At 61.3% G+C, this 18,412-nt stretch overlaps 4 protein-coding genes across 4 annotated transcripts; 3 read left to right on the top strand and 1 right to left on the bottom strand.

The window, feature by feature from the left end:
- Window positions 1-323: 323 nt before the first annotated feature.
- MNEG_4051 (putative Ufm1-specific protease) lies at window positions 324-3,964 on the bottom strand (the record flags this gene model as incomplete). The annotated part of the gene is made up of 8 exons (XM_014047477.1): window positions 324-463; window positions 675-826; window positions 1,253-1,354; window positions 1,516-1,622; window positions 2,145-2,748; window positions 2,953-3,084; window positions 3,355-3,580; window positions 3,796-3,964. 8 exons carry the CDS (start codon window positions 3,962-3,964, stop codon window positions 324-326), a joined length of 1,632 nt encoding a protein of 543 aa, XP_013902931.1.
- Window positions 3,965-4,360: 396 nt separating this feature from the next.
- MNEG_4050 (hypothetical protein) lies at window positions 4,361-6,882 on the top strand (the record flags this gene model as incomplete). Its single annotated transcript, XM_014047476.1, has 8 exons — window positions 4,361-4,370; window positions 4,698-4,734; window positions 4,907-5,004; window positions 5,172-5,467; window positions 5,816-5,901; window positions 6,089-6,149; window positions 6,435-6,494; window positions 6,745-6,882. 8 exons carry the CDS (start codon window positions 4,361-4,363, stop codon window positions 6,880-6,882), a joined length of 786 nt encoding a protein of 261 aa, XP_013902930.1.
- Window positions 6,883-7,864: 982 nt separating this feature from the next.
- On the top strand, window positions 7,865-12,712 carry MNEG_4049 (Bicyclomycin resistance protein; the record flags this gene model as incomplete). The annotated part of the gene is made up of 12 exons (XM_014047475.1): window positions 7,865-8,010; window positions 8,194-8,258; window positions 8,470-8,557; window positions 8,775-8,908; window positions 9,271-9,404; window positions 9,872-9,997; window positions 10,294-10,409; window positions 10,829-10,871; window positions 11,100-11,205; window positions 11,454-11,651; window positions 11,952-12,094; window positions 12,311-12,712. The coding sequence occupies 12 exons, from the start codon at window positions 7,865-7,867 to the stop codon at window positions 12,710-12,712; spliced, it is 1,701 nt and encodes a 566-aa protein (XP_013902929.1).
- A 1,433-nt stretch (window positions 12,713-14,145) lies between these two features.
- Window positions 14,146-18,060, top strand: MNEG_4048 (hypothetical protein; the record flags this gene model as incomplete). The annotated part of the gene is made up of 10 exons (XM_014047474.1): window positions 14,146-14,346; window positions 14,615-14,808; window positions 15,088-15,187; window positions 15,524-15,659; window positions 16,054-16,167; window positions 16,496-16,565; window positions 16,782-16,969; window positions 17,170-17,186; window positions 17,511-17,609; window positions 17,881-18,060. 10 exons carry the CDS (start codon window positions 14,146-14,148, stop codon window positions 18,058-18,060), a joined length of 1,299 nt encoding a protein of 432 aa, XP_013902928.1.
- Window positions 18,061-18,412: the final 352 nt, after the last annotated feature.

Below are 18,412 nucleotides of genomic sequence, written 5' to 3'. Positions count from 1 at the left end.
TGAGGCCGAGTAAACGGCGCGTCGTGCCTTTGCCAGAGCTGCGGCACTCGCAAACACCCCAAAACGGTGGCTCTCGCCACCACCAAACCATGATTTGTACATTTCTGATGCACGCGCGCGAATGCTTTCTCATAACACTGTGGTGTATCAGGCTATTGAGTCAACAAATCAGTACAAAATCCTGGATGGCATTGACAATATTTACTCTGTTTAAAGAACAATGTCTCTGCTGGCAGCTATTGGTGCGTATGCAAGGAGGGGTCCATTCCCAACTCATGATGCCCCACCAAGATATTGCAGCACCACGGGTGGGCGACAAGCGCTCAGACTGTGCTTGGCCGCTGCGGCAGCAGAAAGTTGTAGAATGTGTCGTCGACGAATAGCGGGCCTCCTGCGGCGGCGCTGTCCCCGGGCACCTTCCAGGCCACCCAGGTGCCCTGCTGGATCTTCTTCAGGTCCTCCCCTGCCGGTTTGGTGGTGTGCAAAAACAACATTGGACTGTGAAACGGATGGCATGCTCAACAAGAGTCAGCCAACCAGAGGTTGTCGGATCAGCCAAATCATGTCGGCGACCGCAATGGTGCCATTGCATATGGTGGACACGGTTCCCCCGCCGCTAGCTAATAGCAGCAAGCAGCCTCTCCACCGCGTGAAACAAGGTCCATCCTGCTCACCGCCGGTGTAGTGAGGGTCGAGGATAAGGAAGGCAGCCTCCCCAGTAAGCTCGTCAAACTGCACCCCAAGCAGTGTGTAGGCAAGCACGCCGCCGCCGATCATCACTGGCGTGCCCTGGGCCGCAAAGTGAGCGGCCAGCTCGCGCGCGTGGCTGGGGATGTCGGCGCCACGGTTGACAGTCATGATCTTTGGCAGGACGACGGCGGGTTGGTGGGGTCAGAGGGGCCCCTGATTGGCCGAGCAGGGGAGAGGCTGGGCGGGCATCCGGGCCATGGCGAGCGGTGCACCAGTGGCAGGACAGTCTGGTGGTCAGCGCTTCTGCTCTCCCCAGGCACGGCATGCAGTGCTGGGCTGTACATGGTATTGTGGCATTCCTAGACCAACCCAAAGACCATCATCTAGTTTTGTTCGCTTGCGCCCCCAAAATCATCGCCGCATTGCCCCTCAACACCACTCTCACTGCACCCCTATAATCTAGTTCTCCACTCCCCATCCCTGTCAATGCCTCTCCCCTGTGCCCTTTTGTGTTCCGCATGCCCCGCCCATCCCCCAAACCTTGCATGTGATCCCCAGGTACTCATTAAGGATGTAGCTCAGCTCGATGGCGCCGATCCAGTTGCTGCTGCCGATGAAGGACCCGTCCTTGTCGCCCAGCTTGACCAGCAGCTGCTGGATCTCCCTGGCGGCATTTGGGTGGGAGGTTTGCCGGCTTTCAGGTGTGCAGATTTGCAGATCGCCCAGTTGTTAGAGAAATCAGCGCAGCAAGCAAAACGAGGAGATTTTATGTGCGAGATCGCATTTAACATTGGCTCTTGATTGCTAGAGACTCATACTGCACACCTGTGGCTGGGCACTGGCTTGTCGGTGTACCTCTGCTGCCTGAACCAGCTGACTATGGTCTGCAGGGAGCGGTAGGCGCAGCCCCAGCCAGAATCGTTGAAGCGGTCCTGAGGGCAGCAGGGAGTATGCATTGGAGGAGCGTGTGAATTGGCTGCCAACGGTGACTGTTGCAGAGAGAAACAGACGAGCTTTGCAAGAGGAGGAGCCTCCACACCCGCTTCAGGGTGAGGGTCAAGCAGCCCAGCACGCTGCGTCCCATTGTTGCGCGGCAGCGCGAGGCCTTGCCTGCATGTAATGGTAGTACTCGTAAGACCCCCTGATGAGTGAGGGGCTGCCGCCGATGGCTGCAGGTGCACAGGGGGCGATGAGAGGCCAGGGGAGGGGTTGCAGCAAATTTGGGCCAGGCAAGGCGTGCAGCCGGCGGCGCAGCTGCCTCGATGCAGGGAGGGGAAGGGCCCCGCATGCTATGCAAAGCGGGCAAAGGGGCCCCCGGGTTCAACCAGTGCAGGTCAAGGGTCATGCTGCGCGTACAAAGGTTGCCAGCGTACGCGCGCAGCAGGCATGCAAGCATGCGAACAGCATGTAGGTGCGGAGCGCGACCCACATGGCGGGGCCACCCTCAAGTGGACGTCCTTGAGCCGCGCCGCGCGCCCGGTGCCCTCGCCGTCGCCGCCTTCCGCGCCCGCGCCCCACTTGAGCGCGTTGGCAAACCGCAGCATGGGTACGTCCCCCGGCAGCCCCAGCAGTGCGTGCAGCGCCTGGCGCCGCGGCAGCAGTGCGTCCTCGGCTGCACCCGCATCGGCGGCCACGCGCGGGTAGCACGCCGTGAAGGGCAGCGCCCAGCCCGGCGGCCGGAAGTGGTGCGCGCGCACGGCGACCAGCCCGTCGCCGCCGCCGTCGCCGCCAGCTGGCGCAGGCTGCAACCGCCGTGCGAGCAGCTTCTCCATGAGGTCCAGCTGCCGCCTCAGCGCGGGCCCCAGCGCCGAGGAGCAGAGCGCCCCGGCTGGGGACGCGTCCGGCACGAGCGCGAGGGCGTCCAGCCCCAGTGGGACCTCGCGCACGCTGCTGCCCGTGGCGGCCGGCGAGAACTCGAGCGCCGGCGCGGCGGGCGCGCCGCGGGCGGAGCCGGTCGCAGTCAGGGGCGCGAGGCTGGCGCAGGGGTCGGCGGCGCGGAGGGCGGCCCGCAGGGCGCCCTGAGATGTGGCCGTCAGCAGGGCGGGAGCGCCGCCTGGCCTGCCGGGCGGTGAGCGGAAAGTCACCGGGGAGGTTGGGGGTACATGGTAGTAGCTCAAGCAAGCAGGGGCACGGCCGTGATGCTGCGCCGTGGCAGGTAGCGCTGCTGTCCACCTGACAGCACCAATCAATCGCCACCTTGATTGCGTGCGCTGCCACGCGCAGACAGCCCCACCCGCCAGTGACAGCCGGGCATCCCCTCACTTTGGTTCCGAGATGAAGACCAGCTGCGGCCCCGCCAGCTGCTCCGCCGCCTCTACAAACGCGTGCGCCAGCGCCTGCAGCGTCGCCCCGCCGGGTGGGCAGACCACCCGCAGCACCAGGTCGCAGTGCACCCTTCATAGACAGAAATGGCAGCGAGACGCGAGGCAGAGCGCAGGAGGGGTCCTTGATCAAAGGGGGGCCTACAACCACAGCACGACGGTGGTAATGCACATGCGCACGGGGATGCACAGGCCAGCGAGTGCGCTGTAGACTGGAAACAGGCCGGCTGCTGGGCCCACACTCGGCGAGGATGCTTCAACCCCCTGCAAATCAGTGCCGACGTGGCCGCGCGGCTGCCCGCTGGCAGCACGCTGCCTGTCTAGGGCCCACGTCCTTGCTCACCTCAGCACCACAAACCCAGGCAGTGCGAGCGCCCCCGCCTGCGCAGGCGCAACCACCTCCTCCGCCGCCGGCTCCCCGTCCAAGGTGAACCCCGCGCCGCCCCGCTGCACGCCGACCGCCGGGCAGCCGGGGCCTGACGCGCCCAGGGGCGGCAGCGGTGGCGGCGCCGAGCAGCCGTACGACCCCACCACCTGGACCCCCAGGGGCAGCAGCTCCAGCACCTCGCCTGTGGTAGTTGTGTGCGTTTCATCGAGATCCGCCGCGCAGGCGGTTGCGCGGCGGGCGCACGGGCATGGATTTGAACTAGATTTGATGCAATCACTGGCTCTGCCAAACCTCGCGAGGCATGCAGCCTGCCGCATGCTCTGTGCTGCCCAGTGCAGGGGCATGACCGGACAGCACGCACAAAGGCGGCCAGTGTGCCAGGTTGCAACTGCACACCTGCCAGGTCTGCGACTGTCTTGGCGCTCGCATCTGCGGCTGCCGGCACAACGCCAGCGAGTGTCACAATGTGTGCGGCCTCGTCCACGGCGCCGAGCAGCAGGCCCGCCGGCTGGGGCAGCGCCTCAGCCAGACCCTCAACTGCCTTCAATGACCAAGATGGGGCCATGGCCGTCCAGGGCTTGCCTGTAAGGCGCTGCTGAGTTTTGAGTGCGTCCTCCACGCGATCTAGCTGAGAGGGGCGGGGTCTGCCTGCATTTAGGATGGCAGGGACGCCGTGCTGTTGCCTGGCGCAGCGCTGCCGGTTGAGGCAGCGCTGCGGTTGAACAAGAGCGGCTCCGCTGGAATGGGTCTTCGTCAGGTGGGCCAAAGAAACCGGGTGGCTTCTATCTTATTTGAATGGCGATGCCGTAGTGGGGATCCGCGCCTGTAGGAGACGGTATTGGATCAGATCGCACGCATCATATGCACTCATGAAAGATTGCGCGTCAAATAGTTGCCAATAAAGTTGCGGAGGAGACGCCGTGTACAGCAACAGATGGAAAAGATCTTGGTTTCACACCCAATGGTCACCCGTGCGCTGACCACGCTGCTCGTGCCACAAACCTCCTGAATGATGGTTCAACATATCTTTCAGCAAAATCCAGCCAGCGCGCAGCACGCCGCTCCTCTTTTTCAAATCCAGCTCTGCCGGACGTCCACACAATCGTTTACGGTGGTCCCAGAACAGTGGTAGAGGACGCAAAAGAAAGTTGAACTGATGCATAGTGTGCTTGGACGGCGTGCCCTGCCCGCAACGCGCGGGAGGGTGCTGGGAGCGCATGATGGCGCCGCCCTTGACAGCAGACTGGCTTCACGCAGCAAGCGGCGTGCGCTTGGTCGGAATGGCGTGCACGTTGCAGCACTAGCAGATTTCTTCAAGAGCCTGTTTGATTACGAGTGAGGCCCTTGTCCCCATGCGTGCGGGGCATGGCGGAACATCATGGCGTGCCTGAGGCTGGCTTGCATGGACCACCCGTGTGAGCAGCTTGCCTGCGGGTGCAGGGCTCCGGTGGCTGCCTGTGGCTCATGGCAGCAGCTCAAAAGCGTTGCACACTACGCCTGCCCGCAGCTCGTGGGCGCCCAAGAGCTCGCGCATCTGGCGCCTCAACCAGTACCAGCCGCCCGAGGCCGACAGCCTCCAGCGCGGCGCCCCTGGTGGCGACCAGGGTGCGTGGTTCGGTGGCGCAGATGCTGCACGTCCCCGTGTCCGGTACTAGCACAGCACGAGTGTGCAGCGGTTGCGTAGCACAGGTGCAGGACACAATTGATATCACATGCTGCCCCTGCACAGCACCTAACCCCGAAAGCCTCGGCCGCAACCTGGCGCCCCGCAGACGCCGAGGTGTCACTGGGTGACATGCGAGTGCTGCAAGACCGCCTGGCACAGCTGCGGGCGGACAGCGGCGGCGGCGGCAGCAGCGGCGGCGCGACGGCCGCAGCGGCCTCAGCGGGGCTTGACGCGGCAGCAGACGGGGATGAGCTGGATGAGGCGGGGCGGTCCTTCAGCAGCGCGGACGACAACGAGCTGACTTTCGCCCTGAACCAGCGCATCTCCCAGATCGCGGCGACCACGGGGGACTACGGGTCGAGCACGGACGAGGCGGACATGCGGCGCCCGCTGACGGGGGAGGTGAGGCTTGCTGGGACGCTGCGTTTGCTCTGGGTGATGTGGGGCTATCAAAGGGCTTGGCACCAAGATCTATTGACGGGCGCGGCTTGCAGGGGTGCAGTGGGGCATGGCAGCGGGCCTGGTATCAGCAGAAGACTAGGGCCTGCAAGCGCCTTGTGGCGCTCCATGCAGCTGCTACCATTGTTGTGCAACCGCATGCTGTGAGCTCCACCTTGTGTTTGAATCCGCTTCTCGGGTGCAGGCTTGCCCTGCCGCACGTCTTGCAGAACCCACGGTTTGCAGCACCCAATTCCTGCCAGCTACACACATCATATGACCTTGCCTTTTTTCCAAATTGGCGAATCTCAGGAGTTCCAGCAGCTGCTGATGAGCAAGTATGGGAAGCTCTATGACGTCAGCTTCGCCAAGCGCAGCATACCCGGAAAAACCTTTGTGTGAGCGTCCCTGCAAACCATTGATACAGCACAGGCACTCGCGCCGGAGCGACTGGTCGCCTGGACGGCTGCGTGGTGTGTGTTGTTGCTGGTCACTGTCATGCAGTGTCCCTCATTGTGAGCAGCCAAACACCCGTTGGCTCACCAAATCTTCTGTCTCCTGGATTCCCCACCCCGCTCCCAAAAGGTCCCTCAACATCATGTGGCTCCACCTGGGGCAGCGCAGCTTCAAGCTGTCTCCAGAGCAGGTGGGGTGCGGGAGTGCTGGCGCGTTCGGGTATGGCGGACCCTTGGTTTGGCCACGCTACACGGTGGAGCCTAGGCATTCTTACAATTACATGCGCGCCCCTGTCTTCTTGCTCACCTGTCGGTGTCAGCCCACCACCTGCGCACCTCACTCGTTCACAACATGCGCGCACATCATTGTTCCGACTCATATCCCTGCCTCGCGTCTCACCCACCCGCTTCCTCCCTTGAAAGACACTCATTGCCAGTCCAAACGCCCCACCTATCCAACCCTTTACTGTCTGCAGTACGCCGAGAAGCTTGCTGGCGTCTCTCAGCTGGTCAACGTCCTGGGGCAGACAGACAAGGTGGGGATGGCGGAGGCCCGAGGCTGGGATCCTTGCGTCTAGGGGACTAGAAGGGCACGTTCCGCAGCAACAGTTGCGCAGAGGGGTTCTGCGCAACTGTCCTGGGTCTGAGGCACAACACTTGGGGCCCCTTGTTGTGACAAACAGCCCAGCTATTGGTTGCAAAGGTGTGCAAGCATGCTGTAGCCAATGCGGCCTTGCCGGCCGAGCAGTCATTAACCTGTCCCGTGCTCGCCCCCCTCCCTCGCAGGTGCGCGCCTTTCTGAATGCGCCCGCCAAGGCCCAGAAAGGCCTGCCGCCGCGGCCAGTGGTGGGCACAGCCGTCAGCGTGCGGCTTGACCTGGATGACTCGCAGGTCGAGGAGTGGTTTGGCGCGGGCTTTGATTGAGTGAATGCCAGCATAATTCAACAGGTTGCGGCTGGAGCCGCGCAGGCTGGCGAGATGTGGAACATGCTGGCTTCACCTATCTCAGATTTGATCCTGCCTTGCAAGTGCGGGTAGCTTGCTGCTCTGCAATGTGGTTGATATTCCTGTGCAGCAAGCCATGCGCGCAGGCGGCACTCTGCGTGCCGCAGCGCTACTGTAACAGGTTGCAACACGTAGGATTTGACAAGTTTCATGGCATTTTTGACACCACAGAAACATTTAGGCTGGGCTGTCGTCACGCGCCAGGCAATGCTGCAGCAAATGGCCCGTGCATGAGCTGATGGCACGTCGCGGATGAATTTCGGTTGTGTAGACAACACTAGCCAATAACAACGCTCATTTGCTTGCATCGCATGCTGCAGCAACTCTGTCCACCAGCGTAGTCGTGTTGATCTTCAAAGCACCACTGCGGTAGTGGACTAACGCTGACCTGGACCTGGTCAAACCGTGCAAATGTGCATGGGTGCGAGTGTGGGCAACAGAAAGGGGTGTATCAAGTCGGCACAACAATAGTTTAGAAACAGCGAAGCATCGTCATGTGAGCCACTTGCAATGCTGCGCTGCATGGAGTCACCTGGGGCGTCGTGAGGAGGGAGGCCATCCACTTGCTAGACTTCGTGCGTACGGTACTGGCCTGCAGAGCTTCGGAGGGTGTCGCATGTATGAACTTTGCGAAGCCCACTTGATGGACCTATGATGACCACATGTTGAGGCTGCCGCGACCAGGCTGCGATTACGAATGACGACGACCCTCGACATGTTAAATTACCGCACAAATTGCTTGGAAATGTCGAATCCGCTGTGACATTATTGTTGCTATGCAAGGCTTGATCGCACACTGATTGGGCGCTGCTTGTAAAAGGCTGAGCTGCTGGGCGAGCCGCCCAGCGTCACGTCCTTGAGTTCTGGCCTCAAGATAGACTAGTATCCTTTATTTGAAACAATGGGTGCTGCACAACACAGTGGCATGGCGTTGAGCAAGGATATATCGGGGCGCAGCGTCGACATCGAAGCAGCAGCACGAGCGACGCAGCGTGCGGATGACGGCGGCGACATTTGCGCCACCACCAGCATTTTCAACATCTACAGGTTAGCTCTACATGGTGGTTGAGACGCTCTTAATGCCCATGCAGCAGAGTTCAGCGTTCTTTGCTGCAGCAAGAGGAGCTGTGTGTCCCATCCCCCATGCCTGAGTCCCCCCCCCTGCCCCCCCAAACACCACCGAACAAAGCTCACCAATTCAACCCCCTGGCGCTGCCGTCTACCCTGCAGCCGGCGGCAAAAAGCTGCCACCCTGCTTGTGTGCAGCCTTGGGACGTGCCTAGTGCCCGTGTCGGGTGAGTGGAGGTGGCGGCCCAGGCAGGGCACAAACGGCCCCACACCAGCCGTCACCCCATCCAGCCGACTGCACCCCATGACGCATCACCTCTTCCAGCAGCAGCAAGACCACCAACGCCACTGAGCGCCGCACCGTAGCGCTCCTCCCGCCATTCCACCCACTGAAGCGATCACGGCACGCCCCCTCCACCTGTTCCCCCTGCCCTCCAGACACGATCTACCTGCCGGCGTTGGCTGCGGTGCAGCGGGACCTAGGCACGACAGACACCTTGGTGGCCACGTCTGTTGCAGTGTACATGTGAGCCCCGCCACCATTGTGCCCACCACATCCATAGGGTCTGTGCGATGTGGCACAGCCTGCTTGAGGCGTGACGCGCAGACGCCGGCCTCCCTCTGCAGTTGACAGTGTTGTAAGGCAGATGCGTCTGCGTGCCCACAGCAGTCCCTTAACGGACCCTGTTCAACGCCTGCCACTGAAAGAGGTAGAGTTTTGGCTGCTGCAATCTCCACCCCAGGTACATGGTCGGTCTGGGCGCGCTGCTGTTCGGCCCCACTGCCGACAAGTTTGGGCGGCGCATCACGCTGCTGGGCTCGACAGCGCTGTTCACCGCACTGTCTCTGGTCACGGTGTTCTCCAAAAACATCGGAAGTGAGCGGCCGGCGGCGTAGTTGGGCAGAGGGAAAGGCGGAAGGGCTTGGTCGTGTTGGCAGCACCCAGGATGGGGGGCACTCAGGGTCGCGTTGGAGGAGGCGAGGTCAGGAGCGGTGGGCTGAGCAGCAAACACTCGCTGCTGGTAGGGCAGATACATCGGCGCGTCCAGGTTGCGGGTATGATGGCGACAGCATTTACGCGGGTTCTGCGCACACAGCCCAGGGCCGCCTCAACCCGGGCCACGTGGCAGGCTGAGGGGCTGGCTTGCTGCTCTTGCAGCTTTGAACCACGTCGCGTGTGGGGTGATCGGCCGGAATCTGACGGCACCCAACCTGTATCCTCCCAAACCCCCGCCGCAGTGCTGCTGGTGCTGCGTGCGCTGCAGGGCTTTGTGGTGTCGTCCTGCTCGACCACCAGCAACGCCATCCTGGCCGACATCTTCGCCCCCTCTGAGCGCGGCAAGGCAATGGGCATCGCCTCCATCCCCTTCCTGGTGGGGTGCTGCTTTTGTGTGGGGTTTTGGCGCGTGTGCGTGTGTGTGTGTGTGTGTGCGTGCGTGCGTGTGCACGCGTGCGCGCGCACGCGCGCGTGTGTGTGTGTGTGTGTGTGTGTGTGTGCGCGCGCGTGCGTGTGTGTGTGTGTGCGCGTGTGTGTGCGGTTAAAGTAAGAGAGCGAGTGTGTGTGCGTGTTTCACTCGTGCGCATGTGAGTGTGTATTTGTTTGTCTACATGTCACTGTGTGGAAGTTTGTGTTTATGTGATTTTGCATGTTTCACAGTCACTCGGACGATGGATGCCTGGAACATAAATCATGGCTGACCTACAACATCGCCGCCTGAGTGTGAGCGCGTGAGGCGGCCCACTTCAGCGCGCACACATACACCTCTATAGGAAGCGCTTTGTGTGGGCGCAAGTCGAGCGGCCACCGCTGCCCTCCTCCGCTCTTTTTACTACCTCCCAGGTCGGGCCAGTGATTGGCCCCCTGCTGGGCGGCGGCTTGTCGCAGTCGCTCGGGTGGCGCAGCACCTTTGCCGCGCTCACTATCGCCGGCGGCCTCGTGCTAATCGTGCAGCTTCTGGTCATACAGGTGGGTTTGACTTGGTCAAACGGGCGGCGTGGGTGTGCAGCATGCGACATGGTTTTAGAATGAGTATTGTTCAAAGGCGCCGGCAGTTGGGCGAGATCAGTGTCCTTGGTTCGCTCCTGCCCACAACAGCACGCTGGCTGCCGCTCGACCCCGCAACGCAGCGCAGCGCCGGCTACTTGTATGTAAGCCTTTCCGCCCACACATGGGCTGCGCTCGACACAGCCTGCCACGGAGCCGACAAACGGCGGTCCCACCCTGTTCACACTGCGGCCTGTTGCCCACCCACCTGCTCTCAGGAGACGCACCACTTCTACGCAGCGCGGCGCGTCAGGGCCAGCAAGGGTGGCGAGGCGGTCGTTTTTGTGGAGGAAATCCATGCGCCCCACTTTGATCCGCCCTACCAACCTCTATGGTGCGTAACCAGAGGTTTGGTGAGCCGTGTTCACAAGGTCCCGTGCATGCGGCTGGATCATGGCCCGTTGGTGGCGCTGGGACACCGCAGCAGCTTCCGCTTCCAGCTCCTCGCTGGCAGCTGCGCGGAGCGTGGCGCCGTCTCCGCATTGCTCCCGATCGTGCCTGGCGCGCCCATCGCCTGGTGCACCAGGCGATGGGCGCAGCCTGCAGCTGCACCAGCATGGCGGCACCGTCATGCCGTGCCTCCCAGCTCGCGCCTCCAACCACTCTACACCCAGCCTCAACATCCTTGGCCTCCGATCTCGCTTTCCCTGACGTCGGATCACCTCACCCCCTTCCGCGTCATGCACTCTTCTCTCCCCTCACACCTCTTCTCCTCACACCCCCTTATCTTCCCTTGCTCAAATACCCCATCAGGCACCTGGTTGATCGTCACATAGCTCCTTTTGCCATTGTGACGGTGAGGATGCAGACTGCCCTCTTCTCGCAATCCTGCGTGTCACCTGACGCCGTGGCGGACGCCTTGCCATACCTGCCTCGCGCAGCCCTGCAGACACTTGCTGGGGTCAGCCCTGCCTCTGCAACATTGCGAATGCATCACTCCAAATCAACCTTCCAATCACCATGCCTGCACCTCAATGGCTCCCCTGTGCCTCCCCCCTCCTTGCACCCGCGTGGTTACTCCCAGGTCACCCTGTTCGCGTGCATGTTCTCCACCATGATCATCCTGCCCATCGTGCTGTCGCTGCCCCCCTACAGCTTCAGCGAGAGTATAATCGGCGTTGCCACCGGCGGTGCGTTTGCCATCTGATCGACCGCTGCAATGCGTGTTCGCTTGACATTGGGTGGGTGGTCAAGTCTTGTCTGTGCTGTTTCAAGATGTGGCCAGATCTTGGTAATCTTGCATGCTGGCATTTTTAAGCATGTTGCATGCGGCTTCAGTTGCTTCCGAGAAGACATCACTACCATCTTCGCTGGCTGCACTCACCCCGCCTCACCTGTCCAACCCTACCCCGCCTCCCTAAACGCCACCCCTGAGCAGTCCCCTTTGGCGTCGGCGGCCTGATCGCCGCCCCCATCGGCGGCCTCATGGCGGACCGCTGCGCGCGCCGCTGGGCCGGCGCCCTCGAGGGCCGCATGGTGTACGCCACCATCATGGCGCTGGCGGTGTTCCCGTTGGGGGCACTGCTGTTTGGGTGGGGCATGCATTTCACAATTCCCGCAGCTGCGGCCCTGCTGGGTGAGTACCCTCTCATCCTTGGGGCCCATGTGCGGGCGCCCGGGAACGCGCTTGCGCCTATATCTGCATTATTGCTGTGTCGTTTGTTTTGCAACGTCATGGTTATGTTACATCCTGCCTGGCCCCTTCTGTGTGGGGTGGCTGCATTGCATGATTGCCTTGTCCCGGCTGCACTCAGACATCATCCCAGCGTCCGCATACTGGAAAGCCCTTGATTACCCACTTTCTTCGACCCAAGAACCTTTATTGCACGCTCTCCTTTGACAAACGCTTGCAACCTCCACTTCAAACCCATCCCAGGCGGCTTCTTCATCAACTTCTCGATGACATCACACATGCCGGCCACCATGAGCCTCATCTCAATACACAAGCAGCGCTATGCGGCCGCGGCAGGGGGCGGCCTCCATGCGCTGCAGTTCATCGCCGCTGGCGTGCTTGTGCAGGTGCGTGTGCGGCTGCATGCCTGGTTCTTGCATATGCCTTGATCAGAAGATGGGCTCAACCATGGCATAGCGGGGCCTTGCTCTGCTGCATTGCGACCAAATAGCCATCGTGCCTTTCAACCCTGGCCGCCGGCCACCCCTGCTCTTGCTCCTCTAATCCAGACGTGTTTGCAGCCCGCGCTCATCGCATGTGCGGCCCAAACCCTCCTTTTGCAGGCAACTCCGACTGGCACCGCTGCCATGGGAGTGGGCCCCTGGATGTCGATGCTTGTGGGCGTTGCCATCGCCGTCACCATCATTTCGGGCGTCATTGTGGTGACTTCTATCCGAGCTGCACCGGCTGCCTCTGCGGCGGGTGGCTCCCCCGCTCCGCGCGACGAGGAGGAGGCGTCCGCAGTCGGCCCCAGCAGTAGCCAAGGGCCCGCGCCGCCGGTCGCCAGCAGCGATCTCGGCAGCCATGGGACCGGCCGGCCCGGGTCACCCTTGAGCCCGCCGCGGGCGCGCAGCAGTGATGCGCCCGATGTGCCGTCGCGTGGGGGCTCCCAGCCACAGCGACGGGCCAGCGCTGAGCTGGCGCTCGAGGCGCTTGAGGGCATCCAGGGGGTGCAGGGGGCGTGATGCTAAAATGGCATGGCACTAAGGCACATGCGTTTGTTGGAGCGCTCAGATGTTGTGTTGTCACGTTTTCCGCGGCTGACGGTCCGTGTTGTTGTGGTTGGGGGTTTTTTTATTCTTTGACCAACCCATGTGTGGGCTTTGCCGTGTGTTTTTCAAGTGAGTGTGGCTGTCTGCACGTAGACCGGCAGTAATCTTGCCTGGAGCAGCAGGAGGTGGCTCTCTTTGACCCTTTTTGGCCCTGCCCTGCCCAGGCAAGCGCGCGCCCTGCCCTGCCAAGACCTGCCCTGCCGAGGCGGGCCTGGTGACCTCTCTCAACTTTTGCTTCAGGTCGGCATACGAGCGTGTTCTGGTTTGTTTGTGAGAGTGGCCTTCGTTCCAGCCTAGTGTGTGGGCACTGGCATATCTGTCTCACTTGCATTCTTCGTCGGTTCTGATGCCACGCAGGCTGACCCGCCTGGGCGTGCTCCTGTGTTGGTGTTAAAACCAACCATGATAAGGGTAACCCTTGTATCCTTTCACATAAACATTTATGTAAAAGGCAGGGTTCTCTTGAGGACTTGTGGGGCTTGCTCACGGCGAGTGTGTGGGTGCAGCAGGCTAACCCGTGGTATCAGGGCAGGCATGTGGGCCGCGCACAGTTGGCGGGCAGGTGCACCTGCCCACGTGGGCAAACAGTGCAGGGCGTGGGCTTCTCAGGCAGCTGAACAAAGCAATTCAGCAGGGGTGCATTGCGTGCCTGTCATGTTCAGCGCCGCAAGCCCTCTTACCACTATGATAATGCAACAGCATGGTCAGCTGGCTACTGCTTTCCATGGTTGTACCTGCCACTGCCACCAGTGAAAACTTAGAGGTGCACCAGACTCGAGGCCAGCACGGGCGCTGGTGGCGGGAAACCCCTGATCACCATTGGCGGCCGTCCTGCACGCGGTGCGGATGCTTACGCTCGGGCCTGGCCGCGGCCAGTTTCAGGAATGCTGGCTGCGCTGGCAAGCTTCGCCCAGACGCAACGGGGATGATCACGAGCCGCAACTTGCAGTCAGCATTGTTTTGCGTCAACTGGTGTGCAGGGCAACCTGGACGCATCGCCCCACTTGCCCCCTTCACACGTAAAACTACAATACTTTGAGGAGTGATACGTGACGGGCCTGAGAGGGACCACTGGGTCATGCTAGACAGCTAATAAGGCACCTACTGCCCGTGGCAACTGTTCAACGTCACTGCGCAGTGGGCCCAAAACCACGGTGATAGGTAGTAATAGAGCAAGACGCCGTGGTGGTAAGTCAAATGCAGTATATATGCACATCCATCGTGCCATGCAAAAACGGCCAATGATGTACGCGCCCCGTGAGGATGGGCACCGCCGGCTTTCTGCTTCGCTCGCTTCCCTGAGCATCGCCATTTCAATGATGTCCCATTTTAATTCAGGAGAGGCGATGAGCATCGCCAAAGGCCCAGCCACAAACGTCCACCCCGCCAAGGGCGGCGACCCTGCTGCCGCACCCGCGCCAAGCTCGTCCATCCGGCAGGAGGTCTCGCTCGACGCCATCGCCGGGCAGGCGAACCGACTAGCGCAAGAATCCCTGAGCTTTTTGCTGAAACACGGCCCTGACACAGCGTACGGCGGCTTCCACGCGGTGCGGCGGAACTTCGGAGTGCCTGAGGTCATTTAGACAAGGGCAAGGGGTGCTGATTGCACAGCAACGGCTGGCCCGCCAGCGCCTTGTGTGGGCGCCACAAGAACTGCTTAAATGAGCTATGCTTGCCTGGTATTTGGGGCCATCCTGACGCTGCCGCAGCCAACGAGGCAGGGTGCAATGGCGCACCGGTCTGCCTCGTATGCAAATGGACATGTCCGCCCGCCGACTGGTGCAATTGCCCCACCACACTGCAATACGATCGCAGACGCTCAACCGCGGCGGCGTGGTGGTGGCCCCTTATGACAAGGGCATTGTGCAGCAGGCGCGCCACTGCTGGGCGATGTCCCACGCGGTCGCGTCGCGCGCGGTGCAGGGCGAGCAGGCGAAGCGCGCCGAGGCAGCGGCTCGGTCGACTTGGGCGTTCATGAACAAGGCAATGCGGCGGCCCGACGGCTTGTGGTGCGTCGTTGTGGGAAGGGTTTGTGCAGACCGAAATGTGCCATGTGGGCGCCAGAGGCTTGCGGCCCCAGCCGTGTATGGCCACATTGTCAGGCGACTGGGATGCTTGCTGGTTTCCAACGCCCTGCGCACCAGTCGCAGCCAGACACACGCACACACGCACGCACACGCTGCCCTGCTCTGTCCCTCTTTGCCTTGCTATGCCCTTCCCAGCTGTGCTGCGCCTTTCCCTGCCGTGCTGTGCACGTAATTCAGCTCTTCTCCACCTTTTCCGACCAGGGCGTGGCTGGTGACGCGCAGCGGCTCCAGGGTGGTGGACCCAGGGCCCAGCCTGTACGGCCACTTTTTCGTCATCTATGCTGCAGTGGAGTTCAGCAAGGTGGGGTTGGCGCCAAACAACGGTGTAGGGGCACAGAGAGTGTGTAGGTATTCAGGAGAGGCCAGCTATAGGATGAGGGGATGTCGGGTGAAGGGCCAATGAACCTGTCCAAAGTTAAGGAGAGGAGGCGATGGAGTGTATAGCTCAGAGTGTGATCGGCGCCGACGCGCAGTTGGCGCAAAACGTCTGCACGCATGCCCAGGTGCACACGCCCCCCTGGAGTCCCCTCCTTCGAATGCCTCCATGCTCCGTCACGCCAAAACACAGAGCTCGCACCAGCCACCGACAGCCTCCTGCGTATTTCCTTCCACTCCTGGCTATCCCTTGATCTCCCAGGCGTTCGGCGATGCCGCGGCCCTCAAAACTGCCCTGGCCACATTCCGCGCCGTCGACTCCGCCTTCCACGACAGCACACACGGCGGTTACAACGAGACCAGCAGCTTCCCGGTCCTGCACTCCGTGCGGCTGCCAGGTGGAAAGATGCCACAGACGCTCAACACATTTCTGCATGGCATAGGTGAGCGAGTCTGGCCTTGGCTGAAGCTAGAGCTGACGCCCTGTGCAGCTGAAAGCAGCGTTGCGTTGGATCTTGGACGGGTGTGCCCGGAAAGCCACCCTACCTTGAGGAGGGGATGGCTATGCTCTTCTGTTCGTTGTAGGCTGCTGCAAGTAATGCAGCAGCACCCACCGCATCCCCTGGTCACCGTTCCTGTCTTGCCTGAATGCTGCCACCCATGGCCGTACAGCCACGGCCACGCAGCGCCCAGCATGGGCTGCTGCCAAAAATCTTGCTAGTGCCCACAAGTTTTGTGCAACCCCACGAATACCCAAACATGCTTGCATATCAACCAACGCAAATGGTGCAGAGTCCATAGCGGCGCTATACAACGCCACTGGGGATGAGGCTGTGCTGGTGCGCCTGCAGGAGTTGACACAGCTGGTGACGTCGCGGCTCATCACCAAGCACAACGCCATATACGGTGAGGGAGCGAATGTGTAGTGGTCATTGAGAGAGTTGTTGCTCGATTGTGGCGCAGCAACGGCTAAAGTGAGTATCTGCCTTATCAGGCACCCTCTAGTCCTGTGCTTGGCTAGATGGATGAGATCTCAGCGGCTTCGGGCTCAACAAGCGCCGCCAGCAAACGGCCAGATTCGGAAGTTTTGTAAACGGCCATTTGCTCACTTCAAGTTTCATTTGCATGCAACGCATGTCGCCCCGCTTTGTCGCCCTTCCTGCGCCTTAACGAATCCTATGTCGCATCACACGTTGTCGCCCTCCCCTCCCCCTGCCCAACCAACATAAACCAGAGTTCTATGATCCGGCCACCTGGACACCTGTTGGCCCCCCTTCCATCAACTTTGGCCACAACCTGGAGAGGTGGGGTGTCCTGAAAGGGTTGCAAGGGCAAAACGGCTTGTGGCCCGACCCTGGTTGTGGCAGGTGGCTGCTTGGATGACTACAATGCGGGCGGCATTGATAGCCTTGCAGCCCTGTGTGCACAGATCAACAAGCACAGAATGGCTTTCCAAACTGCTGAAGCCTGAACGAACACGTGATTGAGTCATACGTGAACGTAACTCTGCGTGCGTGCAGCGCCTGGGTGGTGGCCGAGGCAAACCGCGTGATGGTGAATAAGGGCAAGCTCAGTGCAACAGCTGCCGGCGCAGCGGCGGCCAAGCTGGCTGCCCTGAGGGCCGCGGCGCTGAGGGACGGCTACGACCAGGAGCATGGCGGCGTATTCGAGGCCGGCGTTCCGGGGCAAGCATCTGGCACAGGAGAAGGTGTGGCGATGCGCAAAACCAGGCTGCAAAGAATGCAGCGCTGCTGGCGCTGCTTTGCGCGCATCTCCTTCAAGCGCTTGCCTGCGTACGCGCTAGCATGGCGGCTGCCTACATGTGAGTCTCTCCACAACTCTCACTGACCGATGTGCACATGGACAACCCGCCTTCTGCTGCTCTTCTTTACTTTTTCATGGCTAAAGGCGCTTCGACCAAGAAGGTGAGGCTTGCTTCATGACCGTCATGAAGTGAGCTGGGCCAGCATTGACGTTGGTTGTGTCGGCGTCTTCCCGTACGGCGTGTCCTGTACGGCCGGGCACCACGGCATTTTCAAGAGATTTTCTTCACACCAAGGTCCTCTTTAACAGTTGTCCTTGGTGGCCCGTCGTCACTTCTGCTCCATGCGACTCATGCCCCCTCACACATGCACAAATACACGGACATCACGGCACTAACACCACACATGCACTGCGCAACTGGCACCCACTGCACGCGCTGCACACACTGCGCTCGAGCCCGTTCGCCCCGAACACATCACCTGAAGGTGTGGTGGATCCAGGCTGAGTCGATGCTGGCGTTGCTGCAAGCAGACCTCAAGTCGGAGGACCCAACCCTGCTGAAGCAGCTGAACGGCACACTGGAGGTGCGTGGGCAGGTCGCACCCGCACGCTGAGCGCGTGCGCGTGCGCGAGGGCGGCACCAAAGGTCTGGGCCGCTGGCTGGATGCGGGGAAATGCTGCTGCGCGGCAAAAGGGGCGCTCTTGTCGACTTGCCCTTTTGTCCGCACGCCATAGGCAGCCTGCTGGATAACCCAGCATGGCCCCTCGCCAGCATTTGAAGCAACCTGATGCACTCGCCAAGGCGCCTCACGGCCCCCCATTTTTGCGTGACTTCGCCCGCCGCCCCGGGCGCAGTTTGTGCGTACACACATATACGACCCTGTGGACGGAGAGTGGGTGTGGCAGACTGACGCCGCTGGCAGCGTGATCGAACCCTACTACTACCAGAAAGGCAACATCTGGAAGGCGTCGTACCACAGCCTAAGGTCCATGCTGTTCATGCAGCAGTGGATCAAGGAGCGCGCCGGCGCATGACGCGGGGGCGAAGAGCTGTTGTGGCAGTGTCCGTCACCCGCTCGGGGGCGTGTCAGGGGGTGTGGCCAGGTGCCGAGCTGCCCGTGAATTTGCTGGGCCCCTGTTGAAGGGGGCGGCCCTGCTCATCTTGCTTAGCAGGGCGTCATGGAACACATGACCAGCGCATCATTTGCATAGCTGGCTATCACTCTCTCATCATGCCGGCAAGCAGTCAATGGTGTTGGGTACACTTGAATGGGCGGGGTCCTTGCGGCGCATGCCGCGGATGCCCCTAACAGGACGGGTGACAAAGACTGTATTAACGTTGGGCTGTTTGTCACAAATATGCACGGAATCCCGCAGCGACGATTGC

Source organism: Monoraphidium neglectum, assembly GCF_000611645.1.
Source record: "Monoraphidium neglectum strain SAG 48.87 unplaced genomic scaffold scaffold00541, whole genome shotgun sequence".
In the NCBI taxonomy this organism is placed as follows: Eukaryota; Viridiplantae; Chlorophyta; class Chlorophyceae; order Sphaeropleales; family Selenastraceae; genus Monoraphidium; species Monoraphidium neglectum.
Note: the sequence above shows the minus strand (reverse complement) of the source record. Positions and strands in the feature narration are given on the sequence as shown.